Genomic DNA, 17,453 nt, shown 5'->3' on the forward strand with positions numbered 1-17,453 from the left:
TCAGAGAGGAAGATGTGTCCTTTATTCAGGAGCCAGATGTCCGTCTGCAGGCCTATAAGTTATAAGAAGTTACCATCTGTGCTATCACACCCGGATGGCAGAGCCAGCAGCTGAGCCACAGCGCCCCCCTTTGGTCTTCTTTCAAATCCACAGTTTGACTGTCTGGAACAAGTCTTCTTCATTTCACCTTGCCCCTATTTTCGCTGGAGGTTTTTACACCCAGAACCAGTGGAGTCATTTGCCCATTTGCATGTTGAGACCAGCTGCTAAATCATTCGGGCCGATTCAAGATAGCGCTGTGCAAAGCTTTCCACTCATTAGGTAGATGATCCACTGCGTTCATTCTATCAAAGCCCCGTTCTCCCTGGCAGCATCTGGTCCCCTCAGACCTATTGAACAACGTTTGACTTTCATGAGTCAATGAGAATCAAGAAAAGATGTATTGAAGTATGTCGTGTGCATTGATCCTCTTGGGGAGATTCATTCTCTAAATTTGACTCACCAGAGCAGTAGACAGACAATCTCCAACATACAGCGACCAAAATGCCCTTGATGTGAGGGGACAGCGCTAACCGCCAACTCACACCGATAACCTCTGGTTCAGTTTAAAATTGCATCCTCTGTAGTGATCTCTACTGGGTTAAAGGTAAAAACAACCCTCTTGTTGCATTATTGATCTGTTTAATGACCTACTCTGCTCTGTTCAAATCATATTTGTTTACCAGCCTGATCTCTTTTTTAAGGGCACTGGAGCAAAGTTAAACCTTAATTGCGTCCACACGTAACTTTCAGAGTAAACTGCTTTTATGTATCATATGTGCTTCTTTTGGATTTTTTTGTTGCACTTGATTCTGGATTTCATAGATGTGAATTAGAAGACATGTTTTGCTAAAACTTACAATGCAGAGTTACTTTATATATAAATGTTATGCAATGATGCGAGGATTTAGTAGGTCATTTATTTCAACATTTGCTGCTACAGTTTGTTCTGCTACATGAGGTGATACATGTGTTCTGCCTGAGGGTGACTCGGCTGGGATTTTTCCGAGCAATTTAAAGACTTCTTAAGCTTGAAAGCTCCACATCAGCTACCGAATGGTAGTGGTATGATTTTTTTTTTGTCAACTGCTATTTTGAAAATTCAAAGGGACCTTTGACTCCCGACTTTTAAAACCATGTGATCCAAAATCCTTAATGCTGCACCTACACACTTAGTCAAGCTCCATCTGGAATTGTTAGGAAGATTGTGTCATGTTATGCTATGATTAAAAACTCTGAAACAGCCACAAACTGCACATTTCGGAGACTTCGGACACTTTCAACTTCCTGCTCCATTTGGTTATACAAAGTAATTCTCTTCTTAGGAGACTGTAGCATTACAAACACACTACCCAAGCTTTTGGTTTTCTCTCTGGCTGAGTGCGAGTTTTTTAAAAACCACTGTCTTGTTGCAAAACACGTTGGGTAGTTAGGAATTTGTTGACACTGCTGGACATTATTGAATGACAAATAGTACAATACTTTTTTTTTTTTCTGTTGGTTTGTCAATCCTCTGAAAGGAGTTTCTGTTTTGTCAGTTATGTAATCTCATACAGGACGGACCACTACATGCAATTGTTCATTGTAACACATCTTTTTCAAACCATCAGCAGTGCAAAACTGGACAGCTTTTGCCTGGATCTTTGGGTTTCACAGGGATAATTATACCAAAGTGAAATTTCAACGCTTGGGTGGCTTTCACATTAAATCCTTTGTCGATTCCAATTCAAAGGACAATGTGTGACCTACAGTATTGATGTTTGTGTGATCTTTAGCTATGTCTAGAGGTCAGTAGAAGTCCCCAGTTACTGTACACCACCTTGTCTCTCTGACCCATATCTTCCATGAAACTGGCCTATAGCTATAGACGTGTGTGTGTGTGTGTGTAAAACCTGTATCTGGGGTGTCAGGGACAGATTTATATCTTTACTCTATTTCTGGAGTGTACCTCTGGGAGACCAGAGAGGGTGAGCTGTCAAGCCAACAAGTGTTACTTTAGAGAAGATGAGCTGACCCTGATCCCACTGGAAATAAAGCTTCCTTCCTCTGGGGAATTTCACCAAATGTTTTGAGACAAAAGGAGGACGATGATGCGTTCTACCTTCAAACCAAAAATACATTAAATACAAACCATTAAAAATGAAAAAAAATTCTATCTGCTTTAAAGGACTGCAGCGGTGGAAACGTGAGAATCACATGAGGCTCATGTGAACAAGTAAAAATGTGTGTATGGAAATGAAAGATGTTCCAATAGAAAAGATAAAAACGTTGGCATAAATAGAAGTCTTGACATCTTAATCCATACATAAAACAATATTTACTGTTCAATTTTTTTCCCCTTAAAGTCATTTTATGAAGTACAGCTCATTGCTTGATTCCTTTCAATGAATATGTCAGGAACAAATTGAGTTATGATGGAGTGTTGACTTGTAAATTAGATTGTAAAAGAAAGAAATCCACTTGGTTGTCCAAGATGGACGGTTATGTACCCAATAAAAAGCTAGTTGATGATTCAGGAAGATGTCTCAAATCAATAAGGAAACAAAAACAGCAGTGATCACAATGGAGTGATGGAGTCAGATATCTGTCTGTATATGTCTTGCACACTGTGTATTCAGGGCACAAATCTACGTCCATCTCCCATGATAATTGTAAATTTCTCCCTTTCCTGACATTGTGTTCCACGGACATTGACGTCTGACTCTCATCATCTACTGATACAAATTAACAAAAAGCAGAAGCACCAACACCAAACTGACTTAGAATTAAGTGGGATGTGACTATGATGGCAGCTTGCCAAGATCTTTCCAAGAAAACGACATGTATCTTAATAAAAACTGTGCTGCTACAAATGGCTCAGTGAACTCTTTAAAAAAATGGTTAATTTTTGCCCCATGTTAATGAGCTCTCATCTCATTTTATTGCCTGCAATGGGTGACATTTGCCCAGCACTTGGGATACTCATAGGAGCAGGATATAAATAAATTCTGAAGAATGTCAGGGAGCATACCAGGTTTTTTTCTTTGATGAATATGATGGTGAAGACTGCAGGACAAGATTACCAGGTGAATAATTAAGATTTGCATAGTACAGGATAAGTACCATATCAAAGGCTTAGTGGCATGAAGATACTTTGTCTGGCTTACAGGCATTTGTAACCTTTCAGGGAGAATGCTTCAAAGGCAAAGCTTGTTTTGTTTTTAAAGAGACAGGGAGACGGAGAATGAGTGAGGAAGGGGCTACAGAGAGCGAGCCTGACAGATTGGAAACTGATTCGAGATTATGCACATGTCATGAATCTGTCTCCCCTGTTAATCTGCTGCTCACAGTGTTTTGAGTTTCCACTGAAGACCCAGTAGGATGCAATACACTGCATGGCAGATGACAAATGTATAGTCACATACTGTATCTCTTCATGCTGGCTGTTTGTTGAAGACAGCTTTAACAATGATCGTTAAGTAGCAGCCTATAAGAAAAAGCCTATATTTAATGGGAATGAAGCTTGGGTTTATATAGACTGAGGATATTGCTTATTACCATAACCTTGGACAGATGAGTGCACAAAAGAGGAAAGAAAACATGGAAGTGGAAAAAGACAGTATATTAATATTCTGAGTGCTGTACAAGCACAACATGTTTCATAACGGGCAGATTGTTTCATGCACAAGATGGTGAGGCAGGTGCTGTGCTCATGCTGGAAATGATGGTCCCTGTGTGTTATAGTGAAAATGTCTCAGATTGTTTCCATTTGGGCTTTTGGCTTGATTAACTGAGCAAAGCACCACACTCCAAAATATGATATTCGGTTCCTTTTCATCATTTTTATTTATTTTTTTGACAGTCACAGAATAAACTTTATAGTGTAAGCTGTTATTCACTTATGATTCATTAATTTAATTACTTCATTTGACATTCAAGTAATTCCCAGTACCTGTCTACTCTTTGTGTTACAATGCAAACATAGTTGAATCCTTATAGACTAATCGAGATCTTCTTCCAGACATTTCATCCATATATTACAGTCTTCTATATAAAATGGCATGAAGTCACAGCGACCCTGACCTCTAATGAGTTTCTGAAAATCGATCCAAGCAGATTACAGGCCATATTTGAAAGAAGATTTCTGAGGTATTGTAGGCAATTTTTGTGCCAAATCTCCACTTTGTGTGCCACTAACTTGTGGCAGCGAATGGCTAATATTGGCACTTTTCTTTCTCCACTGGATAAGACATTGAATGTTGTTTCAGTGAACAACAGTAGTCTATGACTGCATGTCAGGAGTGAAAGCTTAAAACCAAAATGTATTTTCAGCATGTCTTAGTTTGTGGCCTCAGTGTGTGTTAGACAGTAAACCCAATAAAATGATTATTGAATTGCACAATTATTCAGCAATCACCACAATTATCAGAACTGTTTTCCTGTGTGGTTTAATAGCTTGAACATTTAACTCATACTGCTCACAAAATACTCACAAAATTAATGTAGCACACTTTATCATCTTTTTCCTAATTATATAAGAAATGCTGATTAACTAATTAATTTAATAATGTATTCAGAGATCTTTGTCTGAAAATAATAAAAATGAATACACACAAACTCAATTTCCAAAAAAGTTGAAACATTGTGTAAAACATATGTTAAAAAGAGAATGCAATAATTTGCAAATTGATTGAAACAAGGACAGCATGTTGAAAATTGGAAAGCTGATTCTCAAAAAATATGTTCCCTTTGGATTTGAATTTGATTCTAGAATCATGTGTCAAAAATGGAGAGGAGCAACAACAACAACCCAAAAACTTTGATTAACGCTAATAAAAACTCCTGGTGCAACATTTCACAACTGAAGATGTTATGATAACAACATTCAGACGAAATTATGGAAGTGAGGTTCGTTCTCTGTTAGAAATAAAATAGAATATGTGTCCAGCTCCTCAAAAATAATGTTTTCAATATACAACTGCAAATGAAGTTCATCATATATTGTGCAAAAAACATTCAGAGAATCTGGAGAAATCTTTGTACACAAGAAAAAGGCCAAAACTAATTCTGTCACAAGCTTTGGGGACTGAGGCAGCACTGCATTAGAAACAGCTCTAAGCATTATGAAGTTCTAAGCATTATGAAATTAAAAAAAAAAAAAATATGACAAAGAAGGGCCTCAAACTAGTGAACAGTTGAAACCCCATCTCAAGCAAGATTGGGAAAAAAAATATCAAAATTAAAGCAATTTGTTTCCTTGGTTTCCAAGCACTTACAATGTGTTGTGAAGGGAAGAGGTGGTGCTGAGTTGTTCCAAAATTAGCATAGATTTTAAGATAATACCAATTTTGAATTCTCAGTTCAAACATTTGTTGTCTTTGTACTATTTCCAAACAAACCTAAGTTTTAAATTATTTGCAAAACAATGCATTCTGATTTTATTTAAATTATACATATTGCTCCAACTTTTTCCAAAAATGGTGCTTGAATATTGATCATGCAGTCTAATAAACTTGTTATACTGTCTTATAACAACACATTTTTACATATTGGCTTGAATTACAAAACATAAGAAACATGGAATACATGCATTATTATTATTATTATTATTATTATTATTATTATTATTATTACCTTATTATTATTATTAGTTGTAGTAGTAACAGTCGTGGCAGTAGTAATGTTGTTATTGTTACATAAAAAAGTGCTCATACGTTGAGCCCTGTTTTACACGTTTCTGAAGCCGTAATGTAAACGGCAGCAAAACGGACACATCTTCTGCATTATGTCTGAGTAATCTAATCCCATTAGATGCAACTTTTGAGAGACTGCAGGGGAAAAAGTGGTCTGGCAAAGGCCCTGCGATCTGTTGAATGTAGAGTTTGTTTGAGGGGTGAGAAAATATGTCATTTCAGAGTCGTGGTTTATTCCAACGTAAGAGGCTGCGCACCAATCAGAGGCTTTTACACTCCACCCTACCTGCCTCCTTTCCGCCCCCCCCCCCCCCCCCCCCCCCTTTTCCATCCACATACTGCTGAACACGACCTGCCGCCTGCCACATCTGGAGACGCTACTCAACATTAGAAACTTCAACTTCTGTGTTTAATCTGCGCAAAACACTCAGGCGTCTGCGCGTTGTGTCTCCGTCCAGGTGAATTTGGCCTTTCTCTCGCTAGTAAGTAAATATTCTCGAAGGCAAGTTGGCGTTTCTCTTCTTCTTTTAGCCCGTTTTTACAAGAGTCCGTCTGAGAGTCTCATACATTCATCAACAGCCACGCTAGATTGTGTTATACTTGAACACGACTTGAATTTGTAGAAACGTTATGTTTCCATGGTGCGTTTTCGTGAATGGGCCAAAACACGAAGCGTAACCAAAAAAAAGTGAAAGCTCAACACTGGTTTGATTGAGCAAAGTCACGCAAATGAAGCAGATAAATCTAACAGAAGTTAAAAAAATGCTCCGCTGTGTGAACCCTCGCTGCTAAACGTTGCCAGTGAAGCCCGTGTTAAATCCTGCTGGCGCACCGCCGACTGCGCGATAGTAGAAGGCTGCGTTGATGGTGACATGACTCAGAGGGAATCAGATTGTGAAATCAACAGCGACTTGTGATGAAGTGATACATTTCGAGCCTATGTTCGCCACCACTGATCTAACATTTGGAAGCGGCGAGTGGAACACGCATAAAGGCGCACAGCTCCATACTGAAGTGTTTAAGTTAGTCTGAGGGGAAATTTAAAAGACCTAAAAATACAGCGTTGGTTTCTTCCCTACAAAGAATCATTTGAACTTCCCACCGCAGAGCGAGAGCGACATAAATAGTTCTGACATGTGGATGTAATTTCAGAAGAGGGGGAAAAAAGACAGATGCAGAGAAATAAAGAGAGCGGACTGAGCAGGACTATATAGTAGATTATAGGAAATTAAATCGAGGGCAGAGCGAGCCGATTACAGAGTTATGATTTCACAAGCCGCCATAATCATCGACGGGCCAGATGGAGTGAAAACACACCACTGGCTCCACTTTGAAGAGAGTTAAGTAGATTAAATAATTTCGTCTGAGCATCACCAGCGTCTGTTCGAGCCCTGCAAGGACTCTTGGAGGTAGAGTTGCCTCAGGCAGGGATGGGATCCGCTCACCTGCTCCACAATCTGGACTTTCTTCTCATCTCACTGCTCAGCAGTTTATGTCTGGTAAGTCATTTTTTGTTATATATTTACGCACACGTGCGTGTTGTATAATAATCCAAATGTCACTTCGATGTTGCACCTATGAACTGCAGAGGTCCAGTGGTGCTTCCTCTGCACAGATCAGTGACAAGCGTGTGTGAGTGGGCAGGAGAGCAGCTATTATCACAGCCCTTTATTTTAATGTGACTGTTTTCTGTAAATGTTGGGGACAAATTACACAACGAGACAAAACCTGCAAGTATATACTTTCAGCTTGTGACTGATCCATCATTAAAAGCCATTCAAATTAGAATTAAGGTTGCCTGTAATCACACTTTTGGATCATAGCACTGGCTACATGTGTAAAAGGTCAAAGCTGACTTAAAAGACTGAGGAGGGAAGATGGGTACAGTCGAAAGCTTTGTACTCATATCACCTTGTTTATGTGTCTCAGTGCTGCATGTGTGCATGTCAGACTTTTTTTTCTGAAATTGCTTTGTTGCAGAGAGCACTGGCTGAATTGCAGATAAATTGCATGTCAGCTGTGGTTTGTGTATTGACATGCATTTTCACAGTTTTGTAACTTGACTGAAACTCAGTGTTTGTGCAAAACCATTGCCGGTAACCTTGTTCCTGCAGCGCTTGGTGTTTACTACAGATTGTTTCCTAACTTTGCTGAACTCTCGCCTGCTTGAACTGAAGCAATTCTTGCAGTCGGAACAAGAGTAAGTATTTCATTCATAATTACAGCAGCACCTGAACAATTTGTCTTCGGGTTCACATCTGTAATGGCTTACGTTTGCCCGACAATGTGATTTATATTTGCACTCTCACATATTGCCATAGCTGTGTCCAGAAGGCCGGCTGTGCACAACACACACACACACACACACACACTGTGCAGGCAGAGCAGTGCCCCAAGATGGTTCTGTGTGTTTTGGCTGAGGCAGTTGTGCATTCAACAGGCAGTTCGCCCAGGCTCTGAGGTACAGTGCATTTTCCCAGTGATGTGGTCCATCACTGTACCGCAGTGGACCTCTAGGCTCATTGGTTTAGATGGCAGAGGAAAACAATTATACATAGCTGTGTATTTATAGCTGATTCAACATTCAGTCGTTATAAGGCTCTGTCTGTGAATGGTGTTTACCCGTTTTTAAGTTTGCTGTTTGCTTAGTCTTCTTCTCCACAAAAAAGTCTTTTTTTTCCCCAAACTTTGACCAAATGCAATGTTGATTTCACTGACATGCAAAGTTAAAAGTGGAAAGTCAGTAAATCTGTGTAAAGAAAGAACAAAATGCTTTAGAACCCGGGACATACAGTTGTCAAACTTCCGGACTGTGCCACTTTCCACAGGCTCAGCAATGATCAAATCCTGTTATCATAAATAAAAATATTCGTTACTGCACCGTTATCAACAGGCAGGGTCTATAGGCGTTATCCACCATTTTTATCCGAAGGAAAATGGCTGATAGGAATATCTGTCTGGGGTTTTACACCTCAGCCGGCATGCAGCAGTGACAGCTCTCAGACAAAGCACTAGCCTTTGTTCAGCGGGCCTCGCTGCCTCACTCATTACATTTATTAAACGGAAGCGCTGCTTTCAGAAACCTTAGTGAGCATTTAATTTCTACCTCATGACTGTGTTTTTCTCCATGATGACTTGCATGTGTCTGGATCCTCACTGAAAAGGACTCAATCTGTATCTGCCTGCCACAGCCAAACATTATGTCAGCACTGGACTGAATGACTGTGAGGATTGTCATGTTTTGTAGTGCACAAGGCAGTTTTGACTAGTTTGACGAGATGTGGAAAATAGCAACTTTAGCCAAGAACTTTATTTGCAGAGAAGCAGTAGTTTGGTTCTGCAATGTGGCAGAGATTAAGTAGTTAAATTAGTGTTGTGTTGAACCTGCATACTTGTAACTGTCTGTTCCACCCATAGTGTTTGTCACAGTAATGCTAAAATAAACTACAGAGTTGTTAAAAGGCAGCAGAAAACAGTTCACATGATAAATCAGTATGGAAGCACAAGGGCATCAAAATGGATGATACTCAACAGAGTGTTTTATATAAAGTGCACACAAAACGTACGTTTTTACAATTAATTACTGACTCACTTTTGCTCCTCGTGTATCATTTTACATGTCATGGTCTTAAAGAGCACATGCTGCAACGCTCCCTCCAATAACCTTTTAGAATAGCTTCATCCTTCTCTGCTAAATCATCTTTAAAGGAAATTCATTAATGGTAAATGGTCTGCGCTTATATAGCACTTTTCAACCTCACTCAAAGCGCTTTACACAACTTCTTATCCACCTATTCACACTCACAATCACACAAACACACACACACACACACACACTCATACAATGATGGGGCAGCTGCTATGCGGCTGGCCAATGCTCACTGGGAGCAACTAAGTTTGGGTTCGGTGTCTTGCTCGAGGACACTTCAGCTACAATTGGAGGAGCCGGTGATTGATCCAACCACTGAGATTGGTGGACGACTGCTTTACCTTCCTGCGCCACAGTTGCCCCATAACACAGATTAGAGTGCAGGATAATCTCATCTCAATCTGTCTCTGGTAATTAGGGACAGCAGATAACACCTCACTAATTCATATGAACTGCTGGTGCATTTGCAAAATAGGCTTTGCTAGTGAAATTCATGTCTGCATGCCTGCTTAACCGATGTTCAACTTGGCTTATGATAATTTTCTTTCCCCTTCTGTATGAGTTTGTGTGGCTATAGTATGCATGTGTCTGCATAAGAATGAAGTGAAGCATCTCTTTAATATATATTCCACCAGTTTGAATTTCACTGAGTAATATAACAAAACTGCAGAGACTATGGTCTGTTTAACTGCCTCTTCTAATTATACTTAGTCAGCAGCATTATGCAAATAGTTATTTCAAAAACTTTCTCTGATGCAAGAGGATGCAGCTGGCTTCTTTGCTGGTTGAGTGATAGCGTGTTACTTTTTTTTTTCTGCATTGTGACATTTTTATAATTCAACACATTTCATAGACTTAAAGAGAATTATTGTCATCACCCTTCTGCAAATTCTCATTATCTTTCAGAGACACAAACAAAGTGGGGATTGTTTCTGATACAGTATGCAAGACTCATAATCTCCATTTGACAAACAAATGATACATATTCACCAAATTTTAATGTCCCCTTAGATCAGTGTAAATGGACTATTTACATAAAGACAATCTATGTTTATCAAACGATCAGACATGTTTTAATGGTAAATGTTCTACTCGCTCAGTCAGACAACAGGAATTTGTCCCAAAATTTTCGATGTTTTCAACAAAAGCAAATACCACAGCTGTGATCATGTGGTGTATGTATGTACTCAGGCAGTGCACACAGGCCCGATTAAGACATCGATCCCTGCCGGGATCAATTTGCTCACCTCGGTGTACAACTCTGTTAACTGGGGGTCATTTCTTTATTTAACCCACCTCAGATGTTTTTATGCAGCAGGTATTAAAAGGCTGTTTGCGCGCGTCAGCGTTTGTGTGTGATGCAGGGCAGGCTTCATATTGTGACCTTTACTTTCCCGGGAGGGAGAAGAAAAGCAGTAGGAGGCATGTCAGCAATGATTAAGAAGCTAAGTGTAATGTTGAGGTCAAGAATTACTTATAACTTGTTAATCATAATTGGTACCTTGAAACAAATACACACGGTACAGATATTGTTATCTGCTATTTTTGTAACACATTGAATTGATTTTTTTAGCTAAACTAAAGGTGTTTGACAATCCATCAGTGCTGTGCCCTGACGCTTGGGTTAACCAATCTCCACTGGGATTTCGAGTTGGTTTATTACATTATTGACACTGGTCACATTTGCAGTAATGTGCTCGTTAATTTATCAAACCCTACTGTTCCCCCACATTCCTTAGATTGAACTAATGTGAGCTCTCGCACTGAAGGAAGCTGAATACCAGAGCAAGGGAGCACTATCCATGTGAATCCACACAAAATGCTCATTGATAAGCAAGAATGTGGACTCACAGTCAACGTTAGCTGTAAGAACAATAGTGGGATATAACATTTTAATGCTGTTTAATTTCTATTTAATAGGATTATGTAAAATTCTCATAGCATATTGTGATTAGTTGTACTTTTACAGACAAAGCAGGCAGTGGCATTGAGGAAGCTGTGACATATTTGTACGTTAACTAATTTTGTAATAATTAGTGTATTTTTTTAAGACCCAAGTGAGGAGATGGCGAGAGGAAGGGCAATGAAAAACTTTATTAACTTTATTAGATGCAGAAAAACAGAAACTCGCTGCACAGGGACGACTAGGAAAACTTGTTAAATAGAACTTAATAGTAAAAACAGAAATGATGGTAAAACTAATAAGAAGAAACAATTACCTAAGAAGGTTGCGCATATACAAGGATCAGTCAAAGCCAGTAAACAATGTAACTAAACACACGTACAGAGATAGACCGTACAAATAGTCTAAGAGAGACAAATTAACCAGGATAAACAGAAAAACTAAGAAATGCTTAAATGCACAGACAGGAATAAATTAATAACCAAACCAAACACTTAAGACTGACAGGGATAAATAAAAGTTAAACACGGAGTCTAAACAAACCCAAACAAGCAGAGATAAACAGTAACCAAAACCCTCACGGGAAAAGGGGATAAACAAACAGGGACAAATAAAGGACCAAAGCTTAGACCAATGAACACACGAGGAGAACCAGAGCCCAACAAAAGGAATCCAAACAAATGTGCAGACGAGGTGTGTGGCATAAGGTGGCTAACAAAACAGGACAAGCTAACGAATTAAATAGGAAAACACATCAAACACAGCAACCAAAAAGTCAAACAGGAAATGGAACTAAGGTGCTACAAAATAAAAAATGAATAGAAATGAAAACAAACAAACATTGGCTCATTAAAAATTTGACGATGATTGTAATTCTTAGGCACTGAAAGGATAGTTTTCCATTAAAGCTTTAATTAGGCGGCTTCATTTCCAGGAGTCACTTTAAATCGTCTCATAGTCATTAATCTGGTCAAATGAAGGTTAAACTAAAGTATAATTAATTAAATTGAATTAAAATGATGGAGCTGGTAGAGGGAGCTAGATGTCTGAAAATGTCTGTCTCTTTGTATGATCCTTTCATATCATTTTCCACATTGTGCAACATCCGTGCAACACCAAAAAGGACAAAAAAGTCTTATCAGCTAATTTAGTTCAACATGCAGTATAGCTGATTCATCTACCCCACAAAGACAGCAAAAGCTTTTATGTTGGATCCACTTCAAACTGTTCCCCCTGTTCCAAAATACACACAACTGCTAATTGTGCGTTTGATTGGTCTACATTCGTGGCAGCACCCAATGATTATTTATCATATGTCACCATTTCTGAAAATAGAGCTTGAAGTGCTGCAATCAACCAGTTTGCCGTGTTAACTTTTCTCAGCCTGCCTTTCTACTTTTACTTCAGAATAGGTTTCATTGAATAATACAGACGACTGAGAAGTTAGCACTTTGGTAGGCTAAATGACAATAAAATACAAGGTAGTATTTATATTATATTACAGATTAGAATCAAATTTTTCTAATAATAAAAAGTCCAAAGAAAAAATCCCAGGCAAACTCTGGAGTTCTGTATAGATTTAAGTACATTTATACATATACTAATTCTAGAAATATGGGTTTCAAACGTTTGTTGACTGCGTTGTGAGTCTGGGAAACAGAGTGATTTTTGACTCACAATGTCTTTGCAACAGCCTGGTGTTAGTGTCTGTTTGGACCAGTGTTAGTGCAAACAGTGGGTTCACATTATTGCTCTGCTGAACAGGATAAGAGAACTGAATGATGTCACTCCTGCAGGCTATGCAGGAGTAAGCAGGCCTCAGTCTGTAAAATGGTAAAAGTTGTCAACACATTATCATATTAGGTCGTGATATGAATGGATTTAATGATTGTCAAGCAATAATTACTTTAAACACACATCATCTTTTGTATATTACAGTGTTTCATATGTTTGTATGTCTGCAAAAGATTTCTTTCTTGAATAGTCTTGGTGGAAAATTACCCTGAAACCTCACTTTACAGTCAGTGGCCATATGTGAATGAAGAGATAAAGGATGACAATTGGTCAGGAAACCTTTAATGTTGTATTTGAGTCATGATTGTGGATAGTGCTTCAACCAGAGGAAGGATGAAGCTCGGAGGAGACAGTCCAGAAACACTGCACTCACTTCTTAGTGAATATCAAATAACTGAGTCACTGAAACACACTGCAAATAACATGTTTACGCTCTCAGCTCTGACAGTATCATGTAATTGTGTGTGATGGACTGTGAAGAAATGGGAATCTGCAGTAGCTCTGCATATGAAGATGCAGGATCTGAGAGAGGGTGTGCTCTAGTGCACAGATGGCACAGTATACCCACCTTGGTCAAGATGCAATTTCTCCATCCAAATCAGATTATGCGGTCGGCAGATTTGAGACATCCTCTTTTGTAATGTAGTTTTACAGGACTTAATGTGGATTTAAGCAGAGTGGAGGTGTCAGCTGCTTTCGGCAGCTTGTCACTGCAGACTGGGAGTCACTTGCTGTCGTCACTGGTCCGTTAACAAGTTTGTCTGAATTTTCCTGGGATTAGTGTGGGAGTCGGCTCACACAGGCAACTTGTGGTTTAATAAAACGCTCCACGCATAGTAGTTCACTGAAAAATTTAACAGTATTTGGGAAGATTCCTGAGATAATTCATTTTCTTGAGCTCTCTCTTAGAAATTCATCTCTGTGCCATGGTTACCGGTTTTTTGTATCGACTGACAATTTGCTCAGTATTTAGAAGGCCTGTGAGTCTGACTCATAATTTGTGTTTTAATAGAAGTCTTCAGTTTTACCAGCATGGTAAGGTTATACCATGGCTGTGTTTGACTCAGGAAAGGGCTTGTTTTCGTGACTTACCCTGACCTCTGCTTTTTTTCTTTACTTTTCCACTTGAAGAATGTTAGAGTATGTGTAACTCAATACCACTTTTACACCTCACTGAAAAAGTTACACTCCTAACAAATATTTTAATGACGTGCCTCTGCCCTATGAACTTCAGCATTCATAAAGATCTGCCACTTGGCTGTTTAGACTGAGTTCGAGTCGGTGGTGATGTCGAATGTATTTATGCCCACGTTGTTTAATCTTGACAACTTAATTATCCATTTAAGGCCAGTGAATGATGCATCTTCAGAAGCCAATGTGTAGCCGTTTGACAAAGAGGACAGTATTTAATGATACCCGAGTTGCTTTGGTAAATGACAGAAAGAAATGTTATTTTTTACAGCTTTCTGCATTTCGGCTGAAACTTACAACTACTCTAGATATGTTGTATATAGTGCAGCTTGTCTCAGAGTTACTTAAAACCATGGCCGTATGTCAAACGTTTGACACAGAGTGACAGGCTGTCTCTTCTCTGTCAGTCTTTGATAGGGGGGTCTGGCTTCTATCCTCTGCATGCTGCTGCACGAGAAAGTCCAATATCAACATTTTTTAAATTCCCTTTACTGCATTCACTCTACTAAGAAATCGAACAATAGCAGTATATTGTAACAATCCAGAAAGTCAGGAAACCGATTGATTCCCAGATGAATGGTGTCCTATAAGACCATTTTTCATCTGTTACCTGCTGTATCAATATTGTGGTGTAGACTTCCTTGCAGAGAATATGCTTGGAATCCCAGAGTGCCTCACTGGAGGTGACGCGAAATTTTTCAACTCTGTAAATGCCTTGGTCAATGACCGACAGTCCTGTGCAGCCCCACCCCCATCGTTCCTCAGGGATTGAGTCTCAAATGAACAGAAACCCCAGACTCATTCTAATGTACTTTCCTAAATACAAAATCAACAGCTTTCAGCTTGTCCCTTCAGGGGTCGCCACAGTGGAACCATATATATATATATATATATATATATATATATATATATATATAGAGAGAGAGAGAGAGAGAGAGAGAGAGAGAGAGAGAGAGAGATATTGGGATATACCCAATGACACAGATCAGACAAAGCCATTTCAAAAAACTGTAAACCCCATGCAATTTAAAAACAACTAAAATGGGGTTTAGAAAATAATTTCCAATCAAAATTGCTGCATAATGTTATTTATGAAGCATTACAGTTGTAGTAGAATGGGGAAACTCAGGCAGTGATGGGGAATGAGGAATATGTGAACAGCAGGACTTGTCTGAAAGAAGGTGATAGTGTGACATTGTGACTGAAGCAACATCCCAAGGTGGACTGCACAGAAATGAAAAAAGACTGATAGCACATCTAAATATTTATGTTAATTCATGTTATGCTAATTTGAAGTTGCAGCATTATGTGTTGGACTGTTTGATTGTCAGGTGTTGTTGATTTTAAAAGGGTCCATGCCAGCTCTGTGTAGTTTATTTGCAGTGTCTCCTGATTATTAAAATGCTCAGCGTGGGTTTTGGGCTTGATTAAAGTGTGTTGCGCAGTAGCTACAATAGCTACAGCCACTTATGCTGTATGCAAAGAAAAAATGTTTTTTCTGCAAATGTATTTGAATTGTAGTGTGCAAGTACAGAATAAAATCAACACATTTCTGGCATCTTTCTTTTTATCAACCACAAGCAAGTACAGTAGCCACTGAGTGGTACCTTTGGGATAATGATGACCTGGATGACTGAGGAATCTCTATGGACACATTCAGGCACAGCCCTGAAAGGAAAGTGACTATTATAAGTGTAGGGTTTATTGCAGGGCCTTTTACTTGTGTAAGGTTTCTTTTTTTCTTTTTTTTTTGACTCAATTGCCAATAGTTTGATTGTATTGCATCGGGTTTTGTAATGTTGTCACATTATTTGAGACTATTGTTTTATTGTCTGCAGAATATTCAGACCAGAACATAAAACCTTTCATTATATGTCTTATTGTGTTTTAAACATTACCAGCCCAGTACGTCGATCACGATCTACCGTTCGATCGCAAAGGTAGTGTGGGTAGATCGCATGGAATTAACAAAGTAGACGTCAGCCCATCATCCGTCCTCACTCCGCCAGTCACAAATCTGACTTTTTCTGACGCATGGGTCACTGCGCATGCGCACAACAGTGCCAAGTGCTGCCAAAGCTAGTGAGATGGCCTCCGGACTATGCATCCCTGGCTAATTCTATCCAATGCAAGTCATCAGAATAAGGTAATAACAAAAAAAAAAAAAAAATACAGAGTTGTATTGTGCAATATAGGTTCATGCAGTTATGCAAGGTACATGAACATATATTGTGCATATAAACAATTCCCAATATATTCATAAATAAATATTTTTTTGTATTTTTATAGTAGGTAGATCATTTTGACTTGGTCATTTTAGAAGTAGCTCTCAAGCCCAAAAAGTGTGGCCACCCCTGATCTAGACTATAATAATTGGATGAAGAAATGTTTTGACTCAAACACCAAACATTTTTATCAATTAATTTTTGTAATGGTTTTTGTTGAAAAAGAAAGACCTGACTAACATAGAAAATAAGTTAGCTTGGCTTTGTGACGTCAGGGCTAATACAAAATGTAAGCTGACAAAATGAAGACCCATTTGTAGACAGCTTTGAGTCAGGTCTTTAGATTATCAAGAGCAGCAGAATAGCATTTCACACATTATCCAGCTGTGTACATGATTTGGAAGCTGCTCAAATTTTGGGCAGGGACACTCCCCTGGCACATGGCTTATGGCCAAGAGGAAGCTAGATTTCTTAAAAGGACCTTTATTCGCTTTCATTGCAAAACTCAGGGGCTTCTGTGTTTGTACGTGTGCAATTCACAGTTGCAGATTTTCTAGGCAATCAGTAAGAACGACACATGCTGCAGCACAGGGGAGATCTCAGACACTTTACGTTCAGATAACAGAGCAGAGTTTGGCTTGACTTTGCTACATTACCACATGGCATTTGACACACGAGCCAAAGAGAGCACATTTAGTGCATACAGTTAGAAAAATATAGTCAAAGTGCTTTGGACTGACATTTATTAGTTTAATTTTATCGAAGGTCATATAGAATAAAAGTGTTATCTCTAATTTTGTTGCATATGTTCTTTTTTTAGTATAGGAAGAGATTGGTCATTGTTTAAAGTTCAGTCTTTCATGATGAAATTCTTGATGGCTGATGTGGATATTTAAACAGGCTCAGTAATAGTATGACATGAGGGAAAAATGATTGAATTAGTTATTTTAACTAATTAAAGACACTGGATAAATAACTAG

General features: G+C 38.8%; 1 protein-coding gene and 1 long non-coding RNA gene across 6 annotated transcripts in view; one reads left to right on the forward strand and one right to left on the reverse strand.

Moving 5' to 3' along the window:
* Window positions 1-634, reverse strand: LOC137098564 (uncharacterized). The gene is made up of 2 exons (XR_010910622.1): window positions 503-634; window positions 1-389 (listed from the first exon to the last, which is right to left on the reverse strand). It is a non-coding gene; the product is annotated as an uncharacterized lncRNA (long non-coding RNA).
* Window positions 635-6,043: 5,409 nt separating this feature from the next.
* Window positions 6,044-17,453, forward strand: part of pth1r (parathyroid hormone 1 receptor) — a 45,320-nt gene continuing 33,910 nt past the window's right edge. For 3 of the 5 annotated variants that reach the window (XM_067474038.1, XM_067474040.1, XM_067474039.1), the window contains exon 1: window positions 6,045-7,210. In XM_067474038.1, the coding sequence (XP_067330139.1) occupies window positions 7,142-7,210 (69 nt within the window). In that variant the 5' untranslated portion in view covers window positions 6,045-7,141. Of the gene's footprint in view, window positions 7,211-17,453 lie in introns of all 5 variants that reach the window. The other 2 variants (XM_067474041.1, XM_067474042.1) reach the window with 2 other exon arrangements.

The sequence above is a fragment of the Channa argus genome, chromosome 14 (genome assembly GCF_033026475.1).
Source record: "Channa argus isolate prfri chromosome 14, Channa argus male v1.0, whole genome shotgun sequence".
Classification (NCBI taxonomy): Eukaryota; Metazoa; Chordata; class Actinopteri; order Anabantiformes; family Channidae; genus Channa; species Channa argus.